This window comes from Muscardinus avellanarius (assembly GCF_963383645.1).
Source record: "Muscardinus avellanarius genome assembly, chromosome: 3".
NCBI lineage: Eukaryota > Metazoa > Chordata > Mammalia > Rodentia > Gliridae > Muscardinus > Muscardinus avellanarius.
The window spans coordinates 36,404,583-36,426,880 of record NC_137788.1 but is presented as its reverse complement, the minus strand read 5'-3'; the positions used below and the strand labels follow the sequence as shown (position 1 = coordinate 36,426,880).

The window sequence follows — 22,298 nt, the reverse complement described above, 5'->3', positions numbered from 1 at the left end:
TAATCCCAGCATTCGGGAGGCTGAGACCGGAGAATCACAGTTCGTGGACAGCCTTAGCTACTTAGTGAGGCCCTCTGCAACTCAGTGAGACCCTATTTCTAAATAAAGAATAAAAAATTGGGCAAGGGGTGTAGCTCAGAAGTCAAATGCCTCTGGGTTTCATCCCCAGACCCGCAAAACAAAGCAAAACAAAAAAAACTTTAGAGATCTTGTTTGAACTGTGTGCATGGTGCACCCTCCCTATGGGCAACATACTTGTATTTTACAGATGGAGTAAACAAGGCCCAGGGAAGGAATTTGCTCAAGATTATACAAAGACGGCAGAAATTCAGGTCTGACTTTCATTCATTCTGGTGCTCTAATAGTGACTTGAATGAATTATGTGCTATGCTCAGAGGTCAAGCAGCAATAGTAAAAATAATAGGTACCATTTACTGACCATCTCTTAACTACTGTGTTAAAACAGTTTACATTTTTTGGCGGTTGTGGTGGTATTGGAGATTGAACTCAGGGGCGTTCGACCACGAGATACACGCCTGGTCCTTTTTTTTTTTTTTTTTCTGTTTTGAAACAGGCTTCACTAGGTTAGTAAGTCTCACTATTTACTGAAGTTGTCCTTGAACCTGTGATTCTCCTGTCTCAGTACAAACATTTTTTTTAGTTCAATTTTTTTTTAATTTTATTTTTTTTGGTACTGAGGTTCCTGGAAGCCCTTCTACCTCCGGGCTACACTCCCAGACCTATTTTAGACTTCTTTATATTTGGAAACAGGGTCTCTTAAACCAGCATGGCTGGCTTCGAACCTGCGTGATCCTCCTGTCTCTGCCTCCCAAGCGCAGGGATTACAAGTGTGTGTCAGTACTATCTTCATTTTCTTTCCTTCCTTCCTTCCTTTCTTTCTTTCTTTTTTTTTTGCAGTACTGGTATTGGGGATGGAACCCAGGGGCATTATACCTCTGAGCTACACCCCCAGCCTTCTATTTTATTCTTTTTATTTTGAAACAAGGTCTCACTGAGTTGTAGAGGGCCTCACTAAGTAAGTAGATGAGGCTGGCCACGAACTGTGATCCTCCTGTCTCAGCCTCAGATCTCCTGAATGCTGGGATGACAAGCATGTACCACTATACCCGGCTACCTTCATTTTCTTTCTTTCTTTTTTTTTTTTTTTTTTTGTGTGTGTGTGTGTTGGGGGGAGGTTGAACCCAGGGGCATTCTACCTCTGCCCTATACTCCGAGCCCTATTTTTTATTCTTTATTTGTAAACAGGGTCTCACTGTGTTGCAGAGGGCATCACTGAGTAGCTGAGGCTGGCCACGAACCATGATCCTCCTGTCTCAGCCTCCCAAGTACTGGGATTACAAGTGTGCACCACCATGCTCGACTTCCATCTTCATTTTATAGACTAAAAAAACTGGGTCAGACTGAGGCAGGATTCAAATTATCTAACTAACTTCTGGAGTCCTAACAATATGCTATACTGTTTAGGACAGAGACTGGAAAAATTAGGTTTTTAATCATTATCATGAGATTGCTCCTGATGGTGACCGAGAAAAGGCTGTGACTGTTAGCCCAGATTTAATATTGTTATTATCTTTGAAGTATTCATATTTTCTGTTTCCAATTACCTTGATAAAGAATTTCAATGTCCTAAGTTTAGAAAAGGTAGTCTAATGTTGGGCTTAAATGTTAAGCTAAGGAATTTGGATTTTATCTGCCAGGCACTGTGGAACCAGTGGGGTTTTCTGTAGGGAAGAGCCAGACAACATATCCGATGTAGAAATATGGCGAGCAATTTAGAATTTCTGGACTAAGGATAACTGCAGAGAAGAAGGGTAAGCAAACAACCTTAGAGACGCTGTACATTTGAACTTAAAGGATTAGGGCGCAGTGGTGCATATCTATAACCCCATTACCTGGGAGGCTGAAACGGGAGGACTGCAGGTTTGAGGATAGTCTCAGCAACTTAGACCATCAGCAACCTAGGGAGGCCCTGTTTCCTTCCTCTCTCTCTTTCCCTCTCTCCCTTTCTTTCCTTCTTTCTTTTATGTGTGTGTGTGGGGGGGATACTGGGGATTGAACCCAGGTGTATTCTGCCTCCAAGCTTTATTTCATCCCTATTTTAATTTTTTTTATGATACGCGGGATGGAACTCATGGGCATTCTAACTTTGCGCTACAACCCAGCCCTATTTTTTATTCTTTATTTTGAAACAGGGTCTCACTGAGCTGTAAAGGGCCTCACTAAGTAGCTGAGGCTGTCCGCAAACCTGCTGTCTCAGCCTTCCAAATGCTAGGATTACAAGTGTGTGTCACCACACCCGGCTCCCTGTTTTAATTTTTATTTTTGAAACAGGGTCTCACTAAGTTGCAGAGGGTCTCGCTAAATTGCTGAAGCTGGCCTTGAACTTACTATCCTTCTGCCTCGGCTTCCCAAGTACTGGGATCACAGCCCTGGGTCACCATGCCCTGCTGACTCTCCTCTTAAGGACCCAAGGCTAGGGTTCGGGGAGCATGAGCTTGAGCTGTTTATTCTCCTGGCCCCCTCCCTGCCACCTCCCCAGAGGTTGTCTACAGTCCCCTTCCAGAAGCCCAGCTCCTGCCAGGCAGCCCTCTCTTGCAATTACTCTCTCCAGGTCTCCTTCTCCTTCCCCTTGATGTCTAGGGTTGGTGTCAATGCTCTGTATTTGTTAGCCCTGAGGTACTGCACTGATTCTTGATAGTTTTCCCAAATCTTGCCCATGCCTTTGTTAAATATGCCCTTTATTAAACTCTCATCAAATTACCCTATTTGAATGTGCCATCTATTTCTGCCAAAACCCCACCTAATGCAGTGAGTATATTTGGAGCTAACAAACAAATGAACAAACAAACATTTGAGAATTTGGATAGGTTTGGGGAATCTATAACCCAAGTAGTTTAATTACATTTATTTCTGCATATAAATGACTTAAGAGGATTAGGGAAGTTGGAATGGGGTTAAAGTAACATTGTCAAGATGGATTTTATTCACTTAGAAAACATTTATTGAAGACCTATTATCATACACAAAATGATATTCTAGGTACATGGGGAAAAGGAAAGATAAATCATGCCCCTGGACCTCAAGAAACTCACAATCTAGTAGCCAGAGACAAACTTGTACACAGTTATTTGCATAAAGCATCAATTTTTTTTTTTTTTTTTTTTTTTGCGGATCTGGGGATGGAACCCAGGGGCGTTTGACCTCTGAGCTACACCCCTGCCCTATTTTTTTATTCTTTATAAATAAAAGAATTTTTATTTATATCACTGAGTTGCCGAGGTCTCACTAAGTAGCTGAGGCTGTCCGTGAACCGCGATCCTCTGGTCTCAGCCTCCCGAATGCTGGGATTACAAGCATGCACCACCACGCCCAGCCTGAATAAAGCATCAAAAGGACCGTAGAAGTCTGGGCTGGAACTAAGGACTTTGGAATGGTCAACATATAGTCCAGGCAATGAGAACAGGTGGGACTGAAGATTGTATTAAGACTGGAGTCTTGGAGTGAGGGATGTAGCTCTTGGTCAGGAGTGTGCCTAGCAAGGTCCTGGGTTTGATCCCCAGCACTGCCGGGGTAGGGGGAGGAATCTTGAGGGACTTCAATAATAAGGAATAGAAGGAATGTCAGAATAAGAGATTAAGAAGGAATAATTTCAACAGTAGTTCATATATATTAAGCATTTACAATGTCCTAAGCACACTGCTTTACTTAGATTATCTCACCTAATTCTTTTCCCAACTTTATGGGGGTACTGTTATTATCTGTGTTTGATGGGTGAGAAAACTAAGGCTCAAAGTTATTTGCCTACGGTTGCACAGATAGCAAGCGTGAAAGACATGCCTCCAAACCCAGCTCCTACTGGAGTTCATCCTCCTCACTGCTAATCTACTCAGGGGCAGGATCAGGAGCGAAGGTGATGCTGTGGAGGCCAACGTAGGAGAGTAGTTAAAGGCAAATTGGGTGCTCAACTGCAACAAATGCCACAGAGAGATCAAATAAATAGACGGTTAACAAGATCCTGTCGGATCTAGTAATTAGAAGACTAGAAGTAAATTTGGGGCACTTTCAAAACAGTGGTTGTACAGGAACTAATTGAAGTCCTCTGAAGGGTCAGTGGAAAGTGGGCAAGTACAGGCTCTTTTCAAGGAGTTTGGCATTCAAGAGGAGAGAGAAAGAAGGTAAAAGTCAGAGGAACTTAGTCAAATGAGCCTACTGTGGAGAAAGGCCCTAGATTTGGCAGCAGCAGTATTGGAAAGACCAGTGCTGAGAAGCCCAACTGGTGAGCAGGCAGACGGGGTGGTTGAGGTCCGAGCTGTTGGTGGCAGAGTTAGGGAGGTTCACAGGGAGATCTAGATCTGTCCAGGGTTCCCAGAGTAAGGAGCCAGCTTCAGGGCTGCTGCCAGCAGCTTAGCGGTAGGTAGGAATGGTTGGCGATGTGAGTAGTGCAGCAGGACCCTGCCTCAGCCATGGGTGGGCACACAGACAGGGGCAGGGTTCCCAGGCAAGAAGGTTGCAGTCCTCGGTAGTCCATCTGGGCTTGGGAGGAGCTACTCGGCAAGGCAGGCCTCTCTGAGGAGGTAGGTAGGATTTCAAGGAGGCTGGGCTCCACTTCTTCATAGGGATCTGAGACTGTAGCCTTGGGCTGGGAGAGATGAGAAAGGAACTGGATTAGAGAAGATTGGGGGATTGTGCGGGAAGGAGAACTGGGCTAGTAGTACACTGCTGGGCAAGGACCTCCAACAAGCTGCACTGTGGGGCCAAGGGTCATTGGTGGTGGGGAGGGGAGAGGGGGGCACTTACCAGACTCAGGGCTGCAGTATCCCTAAGGTACTGGCCTAGGACCCGGTGCAGATCTGGAAGTGAGGGCCAAAGGGCATGCCTCAATCTCCTAGAAGACAAGGAAGAGGAGGAGACTGAGTCGTAGGAACGAGCAGAGAGAGAGGGGTGGGAACTGGAGTGGGGCAGGCAGTGAGGCGGGGGAGTGGGGCTCAGGGAGACAGGGGCAGAGTCCAGCTGCACAGTAAGGTGGAGGCGGAGTGGTGGGAGAACATGAGACAGGAGAGGGAAGCCAGCCCGGGAGTGCACAGTAGAGCCCAGCTTCCTCACACTTCCTGCTTCCTGGTTTGGGCATAAGGGCTCTTGGCTCTACTGGGACATGCAATTCATTTATTCCTCCTCTTCATTTAGCTCTCTGCTCAAATACCCTCCTGGAGACACCTTCCTTAACTACCCTGTCTAAAAACATCTCCCTTCTCCATCACTCGATTTCCTGCTCCAATTTTCTTTATAGCACTTGACTCTTCACTTATTGTATATTATTGTATTTTACATGTCTAAAATTATAATCTCTCCCTTCCTTCTCACTCTCTATTTCCTCTATTTTTTTTTTAAACTGGGGATTGAACTCAGGGGCATCCTACCTTTGAACTACACTCCCAACTCGCTCGTTGTCTGTCTCTCTGTCTCTCTCTCTGTCTCCCTGTCTCTCTGTCTCTCTCTGTCTCTCTGTCTCTCTCTCTCTCTCTTTCTCTCTCTTTCCCTCCCTCCCTCCCTCCCCCCCTCGCTCTGGGGATTGAACCCAGGGTTTCGCACACACTAGGCAACTGCTATACCAATGAACTACATCCCGAGCCCAAGAGCCTCATATTTCCATGTGGAAGGACATTTCTGGCCTCTTCCATGTCCTCACTCCTATCTGCTCAAGGGCAGAAAAGTGACTTACCTGGTCTGGGGTGGGGGATTGAGTATCCCTGGTCTAGCAGCACCACCTCCCTCTTCTCCAACTTTTTTGCTGGACCTGTCTACCTTCATAGAGACTACATTCAAAGTCTGCTCTTACACAAGGGAGATGAAAAGTTCAGAGAGAGGCATGTTCAAAGAGAAATACAAATTAGTTCCTAAGAAGGGCTCCTGGCCCACCTGAACACCATCCAAACTGCCTGGAGCAACTGACTTCCCGGTGAAGTCTTCAAGAATCAGCAGGTATTTTCACTAACTGAGGACTGGGGTACTATGGGTTCTATCCTTCATGTTTATAATTTCCAGTCACATTTTCCTCAGCTTCCACATACATGAGTCATTCATTACTAACATTTATTTAAAGGCCTGATGCTTGGCAGACACTGTGCTAAGGACTTAAAAATGACCAAGTAGGGTATAATGGTGGAGACATATAAAGAAATGCAGGGCTGGGGGGGTATAGCTCTATGGTAGAGTGTGTGCTTAGTATGCACAAGGGTCTGGGTTCAAACCTCAGCTCCACCACCCCACAAAAATAAATAAATGTAGTTAAATGCTCTTGGGACTAAATTGGAACACAAGAGAACAGCCAAAGAGGGAGGACTCGGGCAAGGTTTCTTAAGAGCTGAAGAAGGTTATCTAAAGATGAATGGGTATGAGTCAGCCAGGGAGGATATTCCAGGCAGAGGGGACACTATGTGCAAAGGCACTGAGTAAAACAGCCTGCCTTGTGGAGGAGACCAGCAGTGTGGCAGGCTGGTGCACAGCGTAAACGAGGGTGGAGGTGTTGGCAGGGAACAGATTTTGCAGAGCCTTGCTTGTCATTCTGCAGTCTGACTCTATCCTGGGGAGTTACTGAAGGGATTTAAGGAGGGGAATGATAGGCTCTTGTGGGATGTTTTAGAAAGACTATACCGGTGCCTGTGGAGGCTAGACGGGAGGGAGAAGAGGCTCTGTTTCAGTGGGTGGTATCTGTAAAGCTAGAAAAAGAGAGTCATTGTTGTAGTAGGTTTAATAGGTGGAATGACCAGACCTGCTGACTGCTTGGATGGGGTCCGGGTGGGGAGGGAGATGCTCCCAAGTGCCCAGGGTTGGGCCAGAGGTGAACAGTGGCTCTATCACTTAGGCAGCAGCCTGGAGGTGGGCTGCTGGAGTGCGCTATAGTGGACATGCTAGATGTAAGGGGAGTGCCGCGCTCAGGGGAGACGTGCAGGAAGAGGCTGAAGCCGTAGGTGTGCACGGGCGGTGGTCCAGAGAACAAGGGTATCGAGTGACCCCAGGAGGCTCATTTGGAGGCCTCTGGCCCCGCAGGGCTCATATCCCGTCTCCTTCCTGGCGGAGGCAGTACCTGTAGTGCGCGGGAAACTGCCACCTCAGCAGCAGCAAACCCAGGAGGGCGCTGAGACCCAACAGCAGGAGCAGAGCGGTCACCAAGGAGATCCAGGCTGGGGGACAGAAACCGTCAGACCTCGCCGGGCCCTGCCCCGCTCCGCCCCTCGCTTCCAGGTCCCGCCCGCCTCACCCGTCTCGGAGGCGGTCTCCACGCGGGCCGGGCGGGACCAGGCGCTCCAGGGGCCTCGGTAGGTGGGGCCGTCGAGCCTGGCGCGCAGCTGTAGGCGGTAGCGAGATCGTGGCCGCAGCTCCAAGGTCCCTCCCCGGGCCCCGAGAGGCGGCTCCAGCACCTGCGCGAAGAAGCACGCGGGTCTTTCTGACCGAAACCCCACCGCGCTGAATCTCCACCAAGAGCCTCCCAGCAGAAAATGCGCGTCCCCGCGGACACATGGAGGATGGAGCTCGGGACAGAGAGCTGTGGTCCCTGCCTGGTCTCGCCTTGCCAGTGAACCGCGCCAGGGTCCGCGCTCTGGCGCCCAACCCTGCCTTCCCAGAGCTGCGGTCCTGACGCTAGCACAGAGATTTAGTGCTGACTGAGCTGCCTGGTTAGGGTTACAGCCTAGTTCAGTGGGCCCAAAGCAAGGCTGGGAAGCAGGCTGGCCAAGAGAAGGCAAAGGCAGTGCTCGCACGGTGCTCGCAGGGATTTGAGGAGTGTTAGCACATTTTTCACCTTGTTAATAAGGGGAGGAAAGGGATAAGGGTAAAGGATGAGTGCCATCGTCAGAGGGAGGGAAGAGAGAAGTAAGCTTGAAGAAGAAATTCTGGATGGTCCTATTTTATGAAGGTTACCTACAGTCAAATGAACCCGTGGTAATAACAAGGATGGGGCTTACCTTTAGTGGGAAGGTTCTGGGGTGCTGGAGATAATTTGCATCTTGATCTTGGTAACAGTTGCATGGGTTTATACACATGTAAAATTAGTTGTATACTTAAGGTTTGTGCACTTTATTGTGTGTAAGCGATACCTCGGTGAAATCAAACTACACTCATGGAGGAAGATGATTCAGTTTTGGATACAGAGTCTGAACTGTTTAGGGTTGAGGTTTAGGAAGAGGTGTCTGGTAAGAAGTTGATGTACATGTGTTAAATGAGGATACAAGTTGACAAATGAACTAATATTTAACTAATGTATATTGCCAGACACTCTGCTAGGTATTTATATATTTAAATTTCACTCTGCCGGGCGTGGTGACGCACGCTTGTAATCCCCACTCTTGGGAGGCAGAGACAGGAGGATCGCGCAGGTTCGAAGCCAGCCACGCACGCTGGCTTAAGAGACCCTGTTTCCAAATAAAAATGTAAAAATAGGTCTGGGAGTGTAGCCCGGAGGTAGAAGGGCTTCCAGGAACCCAAGTACCACCAAAATAAATAAATAAATAAATAAATAAATAAATAAATAAATAAATAAAAATAAATAAGGGGGAGTGGTGAGTTGGCCCGGGCTACCCTCCCCCCTCATGCCATTTTGGCATCGGGCTGTAACTATTTTCTGTATTTCTATCTTTTTAATAAACTTCTTTAAATCTTCAAAAAAATAAATTTCAAAATGTACAAGGTAGTTGGTGTATCCCATTTCACTAATGAAGAAACAGAGACCTCAAAAGTAGACTTCAAAAATTTAGAAGTTTAGATAATTTGCTTATGGTCCCTTTTTAACTGGTTTTTTTTTTTTTTTTTTGTATTGAGGATTGAACCCAGGGGTGTTCTACCTTTGAACCCAGGGGTGTTCTACCTTTGAGCTACACCCCAGCCTTAGTTTATTTTTTCATTTTGAAACAGGGTCTTGCTAGTTTTCTGAGAGCCTTGCTACATTGCCGAGGCTGCCCTCGAACCTGGGATCCTCTGTCTTAGTCTCCCAAGTACTGGGATTACAGTCATTATACCTCTGAGCTACATCTGTTTTGAAACAGAGCGGAAGCTCTTGCTATGTTGCTGAGGATGCTCTTGAATCTGGGATCCTCCTTGTCTCAGTCTCCCAAGTACTGGGATTACAGCCATCTACCACCATGCCCATCTGCCTGTGGTTCTTAAGTTCCTTTCCATATGGGGTTTGGAATGTTAAAACTGGGGGATTTATGTAGTCATTAAAACCACGGGGTTGAAGCACTGACCTAGGGAGAATATCTATACAAAGAGAGAAAAGGAGAGGAGAGGCGAGGAGAGAGCCAAGAGCCTAGGATGAGACTCAGGAAACACAGCCTGTTGTGGAAGAGTGGGAAGGCGGATCCAGGAAAGGAGAGAGAGAATTCAGTAAGAGAGGTAAGAAGAGAGACAGGGAGACTGGTATCCCAAAGGCAAAGGGAAGAGAAATTTTTTTAAGTGGGAGTAGCCAGTAGCGTCAAATACCCAAGAAAGTGTAAGATATCAGTTAGAGGACTGCAGGTTCTCGGCCAGCCTCAGCAACTTGTGAGGCCTTGTTTCAAAATGAAGAATAAAATAGGGTTAGGGGTATAGCTCTGACGTAGAATGCCCCTGGGTTCAATCCCCAGTACTACAAAAAATAGCATACTAGTTAAATCAGATAAAAGTAGTCAAGCCCAGAGTGGATACATGGTCACAGACCCTCTGATAAGAAACATGGTACCCCTCAGGAATACCCTATGTAGTGGCCCACAGGTATTTGTTGTGTGACTATACCTTCCAGTCCTGATGGCCTTCTCCTGTGTATCGAAGCTGGTAGCAGGTCTCTTGGGCTGCCCAGATTGATGGGTGCTGCCACTCCAATTTCAGCTGCCCGCTAGAGATCTCCTTCCAGTGCAGGTTTGGGGTGGGGATGAGCACTGCAAGGATTTGAGCAGGACGGTTTTTTTTTTTTTTTTTTTTGGTGGTGGTGGTACTGGGGTTCCTGGAAGCCCTTCTACCTCCGGGCTATACTCCCACGGGCTACAGACCTATTTTTTTTTTTTTTTAACTTTATGTGGAAACAGGGTCTCTTAAGCCAGTGAGGCTGGCTCTGAACCAGCACGATCCTCCTGTCTCAGCCTCCCAAGCGCGGGGATTACAAGCGTGCACTACCACGCCCGGCTCGAGCAGGACTGTTTAAGCCCTTCTGGGCATGATGCATCATGCCACCATGGACATGAGTTAAAGATGTCAATTGTGAATAGGGTCCTGGGCATAGGGTCAGCTTCAGGGAGCATGGGAGCTGTACAGGAGGACTGGGGAAGAAAGTTCTTACCAGCCTGGTGGATCCAGAAAGGAGAACCCAGGTAGCTGTGAATGGCACCCTGGACTGTGGTCGCCTCTACAAGGATGTGAATAACACTGTCATTTCGTGACTTGAAGCGGCAGCGGGAGAACTGAGGGGGCTGTAATCCTGGATTTGTTTCCTTCTCCTCTTCACACTTCTCCCAGAGGGGGTCCCTAAGAGCCAGTCCATAGAGCCACTGAATTAGGTCTAAGTTCTCATCTTAGAATCTGATCCTCCCTTGGATGGGCCTCCAGAGCTTTCCCTCTGTCAGCCACTTTCCTAGAGGAAAGATAGCATGATGTGTGAAAACAGAATAGTTGTCAGACATGGTAGCACATGCCTGTAATCCCAGTCCTTGGGAGGCTGAGACAGGATTGCAGGTTCAAGGACAGCCTCAGCAAGTAGCGAGACATGCATCAACCTAGCAAGACCCTGTTTCAAAAAGGAAAAAAAAAAGGGGGGGGGGCTGGGGGTATATCTCAGAGGTAGACTGTCCCTGGGTTCAATCCCTGTCAAAACACACACACACACACACAACACACACACACACACACACACACACACACACACACAGAGTAAATGAATGAATAAATAAATAAACAAAACAAAATAAAAATAAAAAGATCTCAGAGATAAAATGCCCTTGGGTCCAGTTCCTAATACCAAGAAAGAAAGAAAGAAAGAAAGAAAGAAAGAAAGAAAGAAAGAAAGAACGAACGAGCTGGGTGTGGTGGTAGACATTTGGGAGGCTGAGACTGGAAGAGGGATCGTGGTTCATGGCCAGCCTCAGCTACTTAGTGAGGCCCTTTGCAACTCAGTGAGACCCTGTTTCAAAATAAAGAATAAAAAATAGGGCTGAGGGTGACGCTCAGAGGTAGTATGCCCCTGAGTTCCATCCCCAGTACCACAAAAATAGAAAAGAAAAAAGAAATGAAAAGAGAAAGAGAGAGAGAGAGAGAGAGAGAGAGAGAGAGAGAGAGAAAGAAAGAAAGAAAGAAAGAAAGAAGGAAGGAAAAAAAGAAAGAAAGGCCTATAGATTTTAGGTCTTATCTGCCAAACTATAGCTTAGGGCAAATTATTTCTCTCTTCCCTGATTTTCTTCCACTTATCAAATGAGTTGATGCCCACCTCCCAGGATTCTTTCAAAGATCAAAGAGCCTTCATCTTTCTGGAGAGCAACATCTTTTTATTTTATTTATTTATTTATTTTGGTGGTACTGGGTATGGAACCCAGAGGCTTTCTACCTCTGGGCTATACTCCTAGCCCTATTTTATATTTTATTTGAAAGCAGGGTCTCACTAAGTTGCTTAGAGCCTCACTAAGTAGCTGAGGCTGGCTTTGAACCAGTGTGATCCTCCTGTCTCAGCCTCCCATGTCTGAGGATTACAGATGTGCGCCACCATGTCCGACTTATTTTTATTTTTATTTGTTCTCATACAACAGCTTCTTATTTATCCCTACAGGTTATTTTACTAGTATATTATTATGACCACCTCCTAATTGTCTTTTCTGCCTCCATTTTCTCTGTTACCTCCAATTTATTCTCCCTATAGTTACCAGAATTTTCTTTTAAAAATATGGATCAGATGTCCAGAATGTATCACAGTCTATTTTCATCGTTAGCGCTGCTGCATAAAGTGAACCCACCATTATCTCTTGCATGGACTAAGGCAAATTTCTAACTGGTGATCTTGCTTCCACTCTTATGATTTTACAGAGAAACATACATTTATTATTTATTTTGGTACATGGGATTGAAATCCAGGGGCATTCTACTCTGAGTGACAACTCCAGCCTTCTTAAAATCCTTCAGTGGCTCCTCATCCTACTTGGCACAAAATCCAGGCTCCACACCGGAGCCTGCAGGACTCTGATCAGTTCCTCCTTGCCAGACCATTCTCATCTCCTGTGATTCTCATGCAGCTTCTCCCCCTTCATTGACATGGCCTTCCCTCTGCCACCCACATGCCAACTGCGCTGTCTGCGTTTGCCTCTGCCCTGGAGAGCTCTGACTCTGTCCTCACATGACTCATTCCTTTTTGTGAGCTATGTAGATCCCAGCTTACCTGTTACCTTCCTGCGGGAGGTGAGGGTGCTTTTACCTCCCTAGCAGCTCTCCCCATCCCTCTGCAAGCATCCTGCCACTGAGCTACTTCTCCAGCCTTTGTGCCTTTCCCATTTTATCTGTCATTCTACTTCCAGAATCTGACACATAGTTACTGCAACAATAATTGTTTATTGAGCAAATGAATCATGTCTCCTTCCTGACTATAATCCCCCAGTGACTCTCCATCACTAAAATTATAACTTAGTGCATTTATATGTTTACTCATTTATTGATTGATTGATTGGTACTGAGGATGGAACTCAGGGGCATTCTACCTCTTTACACGCCCAGCCCTATTTTTATCCTTTATTTTATCTATCTATCTATCTATCTATCTATCTATCTATTTATTTATTTATTGGTGGTACTGGGATTCCTGGAAACCCTTCTACCTCCGGGCTACACTCCCAGACCTATTTTTAAACTTTTTTATTTGGAAACAGGGTCTCTTAAGTCAGCACACCTGGCTTTGAACCTGCGCGATCCTCCTGTCTTCGCCTCCCAAGCACGGGGATCACAAGCATGCGCCACCACGACCAGCCTCATCCTTTATTTTGAAACAGGATTTCACTAAGTTGCAGAGGGCCTCACTAAGTAGCTGAGGCTGGCTATGAAACTGTGATCCTTCTGTTTCAGCCTCCCAAATACTGGGATTACAAGTATTCACCACCATGCCTGGCTTACTTATTTATTTAACAATTTAACAAACAATTGACCCCTATGTGCAAGGCATCATGCTAGGTCCTATGAGCCCCTGGAGGAATAATCTTCAGGGAGCGCTCTCTCTCTCTCTCTCTCTCTCTCTCTCTCTCTCTCTCTCTCTCTCTCTCTCTCTTTTTCTTTTCTTTTCTTTTCTTTTCTTTTCTTTTCTTTTCTTTTCTGGGTCTGGGGATGGAACCCAGGGGCATTTGACCTCTGAACTACATCTCCTGCCCTATTTGGTATTTTTATTTTGAAATAGGATCTCTCTAAGTTGCAGAGGGCCTCACTAAGTAGCTGAGGCTGTCCACAAACCGCGATCCTCCTGTCTCAGCCTCCCGAATGCTGGGGTTACAAGTGCGCACCACCACTCCTGACCAGGGAGCTCTGGTTTCAGTGGGAGAGACAGAAAAGCAAAGTGCTGTTTTTCTGTGATGTGCACAGGCTGCCTTGAGAGCACTCAGGAGGAGCACCTAGTCCAGAGCAGAGGGTTGGGTAATGCTTCCTGGCTAAGCAAGTATTTAGCCAAGTCTTGGACTATAAATAAGCTAAGGAAAAGGGACAGCTGGGAATCCCATTTGTGCACTGTGCACTGATAAGAGAGTAGGGTGCTTAGGGGGAAATCCTACAAGGTGTGGACCAATCTTAGGTAGAGAGTCTGGGTGGTATATGGTAAATGTAAGCCTGCAGACCGTGCCATGGATGATCATGTGACCTTTCTAAGAAGCTTGAATTTAATCTTTTGCTGACTATTGGAGACATTTAAGGATTTTTAACAGGAAAGTAGGGAAGTGTCATTACCATTGTACTTCTGAAGATCACTCTAACTGCAGTTTATAGAAAGGACTTGTGAGGGGAATAGAAGCAGAGAAATCCATTAGGACACTGTTGTGGTTTTTCATGTGCAAAGTGATAAAGGTCTGAAAATAGGGTGGTGGCGGGGGGGATGGAGAGAGAAAGAGATATTGAAGAATTAGGAGTGATAAGCCAGGCGTAGTGGTGCACAATTGTAATCCCAGCATTCGGGAGGCTGAAACTGGAGGATCGCGGTTCGCGGACAGCCTCGGCTACTTAGTGAGGCCCTCCGCAACTTAGTAAGACCCTGTTTCAAAATAAAGAATAAAAAAATAGGGCAGGGGATGTGGCTCGGAGGTCAAATGCCCCTGGGTTCCATCCTTAGACCCGCAAAAAAAAAAAAAAAAAAAAAAGAATTAGGAGTGATAAAACTATTTCTTATTGGACCTGGAGGGTGCAGGAAGAGGGGAAGTCCAGAGCAATTTCTTGGTTTCATGCCTGGAAAATCAAGTTCAAGGAAAGAGGACAATCATGAGAAAAGACAACATTTTTTGTGTGTGTGTGGTACTGGGTATTGAACTCAGGGGCACTCTACCTCTGAACTATACCTCCATCCTTTTTATATTTTATTTGAGACAAGGTCTTGCTGAGTTACCTAGGCTGGACTTGAAGCTTGTGATATTCCTGCTTCATCCTCCCAAATCATTGGGATTACTGGCAGGCACTGCTGTGCCTGGCCTAAGTCAGGTTTTGGTAGAGGAAATGATGACTTCAGTTTTGTCGCCTTTTAATCCATGCATGACATTTCTATACTATAGGAATCTGTGCAGCTCGTAAAATGAATGAGTAACTTCTTTTTGTTTGAGTTTTTTGCTGTCTGTTTGTTTTTGCAGTAATGGGTGTTGAACACAGAGGCATTCTACCTCCGAGCAACACCCCCAGCCCTATTTTTTATTCTTTAATTTTTGAAACAGGGTCTCACTGAGTTGCAAAGGGACTAAGTAGCTGAAGCTGTACACAAATTGTGATCCTCCCGTCTCAGCCTCCCGAATGCTGGGATTACAAGCGTGCACCACCATGCCTGGCTTTCATTCTTTATTTTGAAAAGGATCTCACTAAGTTGAGTAACCTCTTTTTGTAATGAGCTCCAAAATGCATACTGAAGAAAAAGTGAATTAACAAAAGAGCATTTGCCTAGCATGTTTAAGGCTCTGGGTTTGAATCCCCGGATCTCAAAAATAAAAATCAAACCATACAGAAAATGCAATTCAGCCAGGCATGGTGGCGCATGCTTGTAATCCCCCCGCGTTTGGGAGGCAGAGACAGGAGGATCGCGCAGGTTCAAAGCTCTGGCTTAAGAGACCCTGTTTCCAAATTTAAAAAGTATAAAAAAAAAATAGGTCTGGGAGCTGGGAGTGTAGCCCGTAGGTAGAAGGGTTCCCAGGAACCCCAGTACCATAAAAAAAGAGCAATTCAATTTATGTTTTAAAATTAAATGTATATAGACAGACATAATTGCATAGAAAAAATTAAAGAATATATTGAAACTGTCAATAGTGGCTTTTATTATTTATTCGTTGATTTTTTTTTTTGTGGTAATGGATATTGCATTCTACCTCCAAGCTCCACCCCCAGTCCTATTTCTTATTCTTTATTTTGAAATAGGGTCTCATTAAGTGGCAGAGGGCCTCATTAAGTAGCTGAGGTCAGCTGTGAACTTGTAAACCTGTGAGCTTCCTGTCTTAGCCTCCCAAGTACTGGCATCACGAGTGTGCACCACCAAGACCAGCACTGATTTTTTTTTTAATGAGCATCTACTGTGTTCTAGGTATAAGGGTAGGTGAGAATATATTGGTGAGTAAAAATGGATGTTGACTTTGTACTCATGGGTCATATAGAGTCACAATCAACCTTTCTCAACTGGAGTTTTGAGAGAGAATTATTTTAATCAACCAAATAATCCTATCAAGTGTAAATGTTAAAATTGTAACCATGATAAGTATAAGAAGGAGAGTTACATGGCACAACAAGAATGTGCAATTGTGCTGTTGAATCTAATAAGGAAGGGGGGTTCCCTGAGGGCTGAGGATAAGCAGAAGCTAAGTAATGATGGAAGAACTGATAAACACCAAATGCACAGACCCAGAGCAGAGGATGGGAGGGAACTGCAAAAGGCCCGTGTGGACAGAGAGCAAAGGGCAGCATGGGATTAGAGGGAGCTGGAAGCACAGGTAGGACCTGAGTCTTTTAGAACTTTATGAGGCCATGATAGACTTTTCTTTGTGATATTTTAATAGACTGTGTGTGTGTGTGTGTGTGTGTGTGTGTGTGTGTGTGTGTGTGTGATACTGGGAATGGAGCCCAGGGCCTCATGCATGCTGATTAGTACCCCACTGCAGAGCTATATTCCTAGCCTGCTGTCAAAGTTTTTTTTTTTTTTTTTTTTTTTTTTTTTTTTTGGTACTAGGGATTGAAAATAGGGACCTTCTACCTCTGAGCTAGACCCTTGGCCCTATTTTATTATTTTTATTTTGAAACAGTGTCTCACTAAGTTGCTGAGGCTGGCCTTGAACCTGTGTTCCTCCTGTCTTACTCTCCAAAGTTCTAGAATTATAAGTGTGCATCACCACTCCTGGCTCTGGTATCAAAGATCTGAAAATAGGAAATGTTGTGTCCTGCCTTCCTTTCCTCCTCCCTTCCTTCCTCTCTGCTAGAGTTCAACCCTGAGCTCCCTTGTAAATACTAGACAAGCTCTCCACCACTGAGCTGCATCTGAGGCCTTCATTTTCACACTTTTAAAAGATGACTCCAGCTCCTATGCAGAGAATGATCTGGAGATGGCCAGTTGATAGGTCTTTCCAGTAGCCCTGGTTGTCCCAGGGTAATGGCAAAAAATTCTAGGGATGTTTAATAGAAAAAAACCAATAAAACTTGGCCTATTGATTATATTCAGAGAGGATGGAGGATTATTGAGATGTGTGGTGGAAGTCCTGGAAAGCCAACCTAAGTTTTGTATGGATTTAATAGATCACAGATCATGGGAAATTGCAATATATACCTGAGTAAGGGGAGGCCAAGCAAGTTAGAGCTTTACAAAGACCATGCAATGAATGAGCGTAACCAAGGTCCCTCAGTCCATAGCATGGGGAATAAGTTGGAGGTTGCTGAGACCCTAGGCTGCTGCAATGGCCAGGTGACACGGGGAAGGCTGACCTAAATCAAGGCATTCCAAGGGGGAATGGAGAGAGGTTGGGAAGACAAAACACTCACTGGAGGATGGGAGAATGGAGAATAGGAGATGGACACTGGTGTGGGAGGGGAGAGTGACACGGGCTAAGGGAAATCTTTTCCTCTTGTCTAACAGTCTGTGCCTCTCTTACATGGCATTCAACTCAATCAACAGTATAACTCTTACCTGTCTCTGGGGCAGCACCATGTCCTGCTGTGGTAGAAAAAGCCTTGAGAGCTTGTATGCCCTTTTTGCTGCCACTGACAGGTAACATTCTTCAGATCCAAGGTAAAGCATTGCAGTCCAATTGCCACTGAGGTTAAAAAAAAAAAAAAGCTGTGCATGGTGGCGTACCCTGTAGTGAAAACTGTCATCAACCTAGTGAGACCCTGTTGAAAAATAAAAAGAATAAAAATAGGGCTAGAGGTGTAGCTCAGAAGTAGGATGCCCCTAAATTCAATCCCTAGTTAAAAAAAAAAGTCCCATCAGGGCCATGTGCCCCTTTTCTTTTTTTCTTTTTTCTTTTTTGTGGTATTGGGGATGGAACCCAGGGGCATTCTACCTTCCAGCCCTATTTTTTACTCTTTATTTTGAAACAGGTCTCACCGAGTTGCAAAGGGCCTCACTAAGTAGCTGAGGCTGTCTGTAAACTGCAATCCTCCTGTTTTAGTCTCCCAAATGCTGAGATTGCAAGCATGTGCCACCACATCTGGCTTATGTGCTCCTTTTATACAGAGTATCCAGATATGATTTTTTTTTGGGTGGCACTGGGGATTGAACCTGGGGTGTTCTGCCTCCAGGTTCTGAAACAGGGTCTTGCTAAGTTGCTGAAGCTTGCCTTAAACCTATAATCCTACTGTATCAGCCTCCCTAGTACTGGGATTGCAGGCATGAGCCGCCCCACCTGGCTTATCCATATAATTTTTATACACAGAGCATCTACCCTATGCTCTCTTCTCTCCCTGAATGCATTTTGTCCTATGCAATGGCAAATTTGAGGTCATCAGGAAGAACCATGGTTCCCAGAGTCTCCATATTCAGCCCAAGCCTCCCTAGAGATCTAATTTTTTTTTTGGGGGGGGGCGGGGTCTGGGGATGGAACCCAGGGGCATTCGATCTCCAAGCTACACCCCCTGCCCTATTTTTTACTCTTTATTTTGAAACAGGTCTCACCGAGTTGCAAAGGGCCTCACTAAGTAGCTGAGGCTGTCTGTAAACTGCAATCCTCCTGTTTTAGTCTCCCAAATGCTGAGATTGCAAGCATGTGCCACCACATCTGGCTTATGTGCTCCTTTTATACAGAGTATCCAGATATGATTTTTTTTTGGGTGGCACTGGGGATTGAACCTGGGGTGTTCTGCCTCCAGGTTCTGAAACAGGGTCTTGCTAAGTTGCTGAAGCTTGCCTTAAACCTATAATCCTACTGTATCAGCCTCCCTAGTACTGGGATTGCAGGCATGAGCCGCCCCACCTGGCTTATCCATATAATTTTTATACACAGAGCATCTACCCTATGCTCTCTTCTCTCCCTGAATGCATTTTGTCCTATGCAATGGCAAATTTGAGGTCATCAGGAAGAACCATGGTTCCCAGAGTCTCCATATTCAGCCCAAGCCTCCCTAGAGATCTAATTTTTTTTGGGGGGGGGCGGGGTCTGGGGATGGAACCCAGGGGCATTCGATCTCCAAGCTACACCCCCTGCCCCATTTTTTATTCTTTATTTTGAAACAGGGTCTCACTAAGTTGCAGAGAGCCTCACTAAGTAGCTGAGGCTGTCTGTGAACTGCGATCCTCCGGTCTCAACCTCCCAAATACTTGGGATCACGAGTGTGTGCTACCATACCTGGCTTAATTTTTTTTTAAGTCTCCCCCCCCCCATCTTCTCCTTCCTTTGTTGACCCACCTGCATCCCCGGGCAAGTCCACGGTCACAGGGAAGGACCAGGATCCCCAGGATCCCCGAAGGGAGACCCCATCAGGTTGGCTGCGCAACTGGAGCCAGTAGGAGTTGCCAGGCTGGAGGCCGGAAATGAGGCAGCTTCCATCCTTCACTGCCAGAGCTGGAGCCTTGGGAGGAGAATCCCAGTATCAGAGCCTAGGCTGCCTCTCAGCCTGGGCAGTCTGTCCTTTACATGTGAAGCCTTACAGTACCTCTGTGCAGAGCCCAACTCCTCACTGGATAGTAAGCACACAGACCGGGGCCAGGTCACTGGGTTTTAGGCATTTTTAGGGAAATCTCCTGGCTTGAACTTTGTCAGTGTGAATGAGCCAAAGTGGGAGGCCCCTAAACAGATAGGGCTCCTGAGGGCTAACTGAAGTCTAACTAACTCCCAAAGGACCAACCCCATCTAGAATTCCCAAGTATGGCCTGTCATTTCCTGAAACAAAATCGAGGGTAGGGGATAGGAGGAGGAGCAGAAGAAGGTTAGAATACTTTTCCTGTTGGGGAGGCTGCGTTGGTCCAACCTGTTGGAGTACTGTAGGCTGAGCACATGGAGGTTGGTCCAGAGAGGAGGCTGGGATCAGCCTCTGCAGTGCGGGACAGCAGGTTTCTGTGGAGAGCAGCTGTATCACCGTGGAGACAGTGGAGTTTCTGGAATCCGTGGGACCATAGCGGAGTTCGTGCCTCAGAAAATTACTGAATTCTGGAACTGGGGCCTCCCAATGGATCTGAAGTTCCCCTGGCTGGCTCCCACCCACAGCCTTGATGATATTGGGGGGAGTCGGCAGGCCTGTGGGCGAGACAAGGAGCACTCGAAGTCTGTGTGCCACATTCTGTGGTTCAACCCGTGGGCTATAGAGAGGGGTTCTGGGGGCCAACCTAGGGGTAGCCTCTGGGTTCAGAAGGATCACAGGCTGTTCCTCTCCTGGAGGGCAGGGCAGGCAGGAAGGCGCTTTATACTGTCCTTCCCTCATGACAATAGTGACCTCGTGTAGTGTGATGGTTTGCTGGACGCTGTGCTCCTTGAAAACAGGGGTCTCTGTCTCTCTCTGTCTGTCTGTCTCTGTCTCTGTCTGTCTGTCTGTTTCTCTCTCTCTCTCTCTCTCTCTCTCTCTCTCTCTCTCGTTCTCGCTCTCTGTCATACTCGGAGACAAAAAAACAAAACAAAACAAAAACAAAACCCAGGGACTTCTACCTCTGAGCTATACCTCCAACCTTTATTATTGTTATTATTGCTACTAATTTTGAGACAAGGTCTTATTAAGCTGCTAAGGCTGGTCTTGAACCTGGGATCCTTCTGTCTCAGCCTCCCAAACTCTGGTTTTACAGGTGTGGCACAGTGCCTGGCACATGGCAGGTATTCCGTAACTGTTGAGTGGGTAAGAGAATACATTAAGGATGGGGGTGGACCAGGGTGTCTGGTGCAAAATTATTTGTGGGATAGCCTGGCTTTGGATGCCAAGACTGGCAGGAATGATTACAGGTCTTGAGTTGCCTCTGGGGGTCTGGTGGTGAGGGGCACACATGTTGTCCTGGAAGATGACAAACAAGTCTGACTCTAGGAGCTGGGATGCAGGTAGCGAATGGAGGGGGCAGGGTGACAGAGACACCCTTACCTACACTGTCCACAAAGAGTATCCGCTGGGTCACATTCTGGTCTAGGAACACATTCTTCACCCAGAGGTGCAGTGGAAAGAAGAGGCGTACTTCATCCTGGGCTGGAAACTGGCACACGTATCGGGTCCCAAAGGGTGGCACACTCTGCGAGCTCAGAGGGCAGGCGCGGGGCTTCTCTCTGTTGGCATAGGAGAGGTCCCACCTACACAGCCACTACGCTCAGCCCTGAGGACCCGGCCTGGGCCCATGCCCAATGTCTGATCCCATTACTGCCATTCTTCTCACTGCTAGAGATAGATGGCCCTGGGGGTTATATAGGGACTTGAGCTGGGCTTTCCATAAAGTGGATACTTGGGACATATATTTGAAGTGATCCTCTGATAGGACCAAAGATAGGGAAGCTATGAGAGTGGCCTTGGCCGAGCTAAGGATAAGGACAAATATCCAGGGAGTGGGCCCAGCCCAGTACCTACTTTGGGTAGGCGTACAGCAGCTGATATGTCCCACTGGGTGCACTTTCTTCCTCTTCCCAGAAGCAAGTGAGGTCCTCAAATGTTCGAGAGAAACAGTTGAGGGGCTCTGAGTCCAAGGCCAGTGAGGAGACATCTGAGGAACAGCTGGTGAGTTGGGCTTGGGGTCCTTCCAGGCACTGGAGAGTCAGGGACCAGTGGGGGCCTTCCGCCCACATGCCCTCCCAGGGCTTCCTCCTCCTGGGCATAGCTGACCTCCCCCTGCTATACTCCTCACCTTGGCTGGTGACTTGTGCCAGATTTGGGAGGGCCAGGAGGAGGCAGGAGGTGATCACCAAGAGGGCCCAGGAGGGCATCTTCTCCGGCACTGTGTGCCTGCCCTAGCCCATCCTCCCTTCAGGAAACCGGGCCCCAATCCCCTCCCGGGCCAGCCCCTCAGGTTCCTGTCAGATACAGCCCCACGTCCTGTCCCTGTCCCTGCCCCTGCCCTGCTGGGGCCCATCCAGACCACACGGGGGCCATGGGTCTGGGGAGGGGGAGTGGGCAGGAGGGTAGGAGGAATTTGAAAGATAGGACATAGGCCTCTTGGTGGGAGGGAAATGGGGGGTATGTATTTGAGTACAAAAAGGAGAATAAACCCTAGTGCATGCCTGTGTTAACTGTTATAGAAGGGCATACTGTCACCTAGAAGCCAGCACCTACCAAGCAACATGGGTTAAGCACTTTGTATCTATTGACTCAGCCGGACTTCATAATAGTCTTATTTCCATTATGAAGATGTGGTGGAGCACACCTGTAATCCAGTACTTTTGATACTGAGATAGGAGGGTCACAGGTTTGAGGTCAGTCTCAGCAATTTAGTGAGACCCTGTTTCCAAATAAAGAACAAAAAGGGCTGGAGGTGTCGCTCAGAAATAGAACCACCCTGGGTTCAATCTCCAGTACCAAAAACAAAATAAAACACAAACAACTCCTCTTGATTCTGGTTCCCACGCCTAAACTTTTGTTTTCCTAGTCTTGCCCACCTTTGTAAGTGGCACCTTCATCTACCCAGTTGATCAAACCCCCAAAAATCAGCACTCTGATTGCACGCTTTCTCT

General features: G+C 46.7%; 1 protein-coding gene across 1 annotated transcript; it reads right to left on the bottom strand.

The window, feature by feature from the left end:
- Nucleotides 1–4,405: 4,405 nt before the first annotated feature.
- Nucleotides 4,406–21,554, bottom strand: MPL (MPL proto-oncogene, thrombopoietin receptor; the record flags this gene model as incomplete). Its single annotated transcript, XM_080693346.1, is given in 13 exon segments — nt 4,406–4,660; nt 4,819–4,906; nt 7,106–7,202; nt 7,280–7,439; nt 9,787–9,929; nt 10,328–10,512; nt 17,357–17,483; nt 19,074–19,236; nt 19,604–19,620; nt 19,623–19,901; nt 20,728–20,906; nt 21,202–21,334; nt 21,476–21,554. Coding segments are annotated over 13 exon segments (1,905 nt in total).
- Between the last annotated feature and the right edge of the window lie 744 nt (nt 21,555–22,298).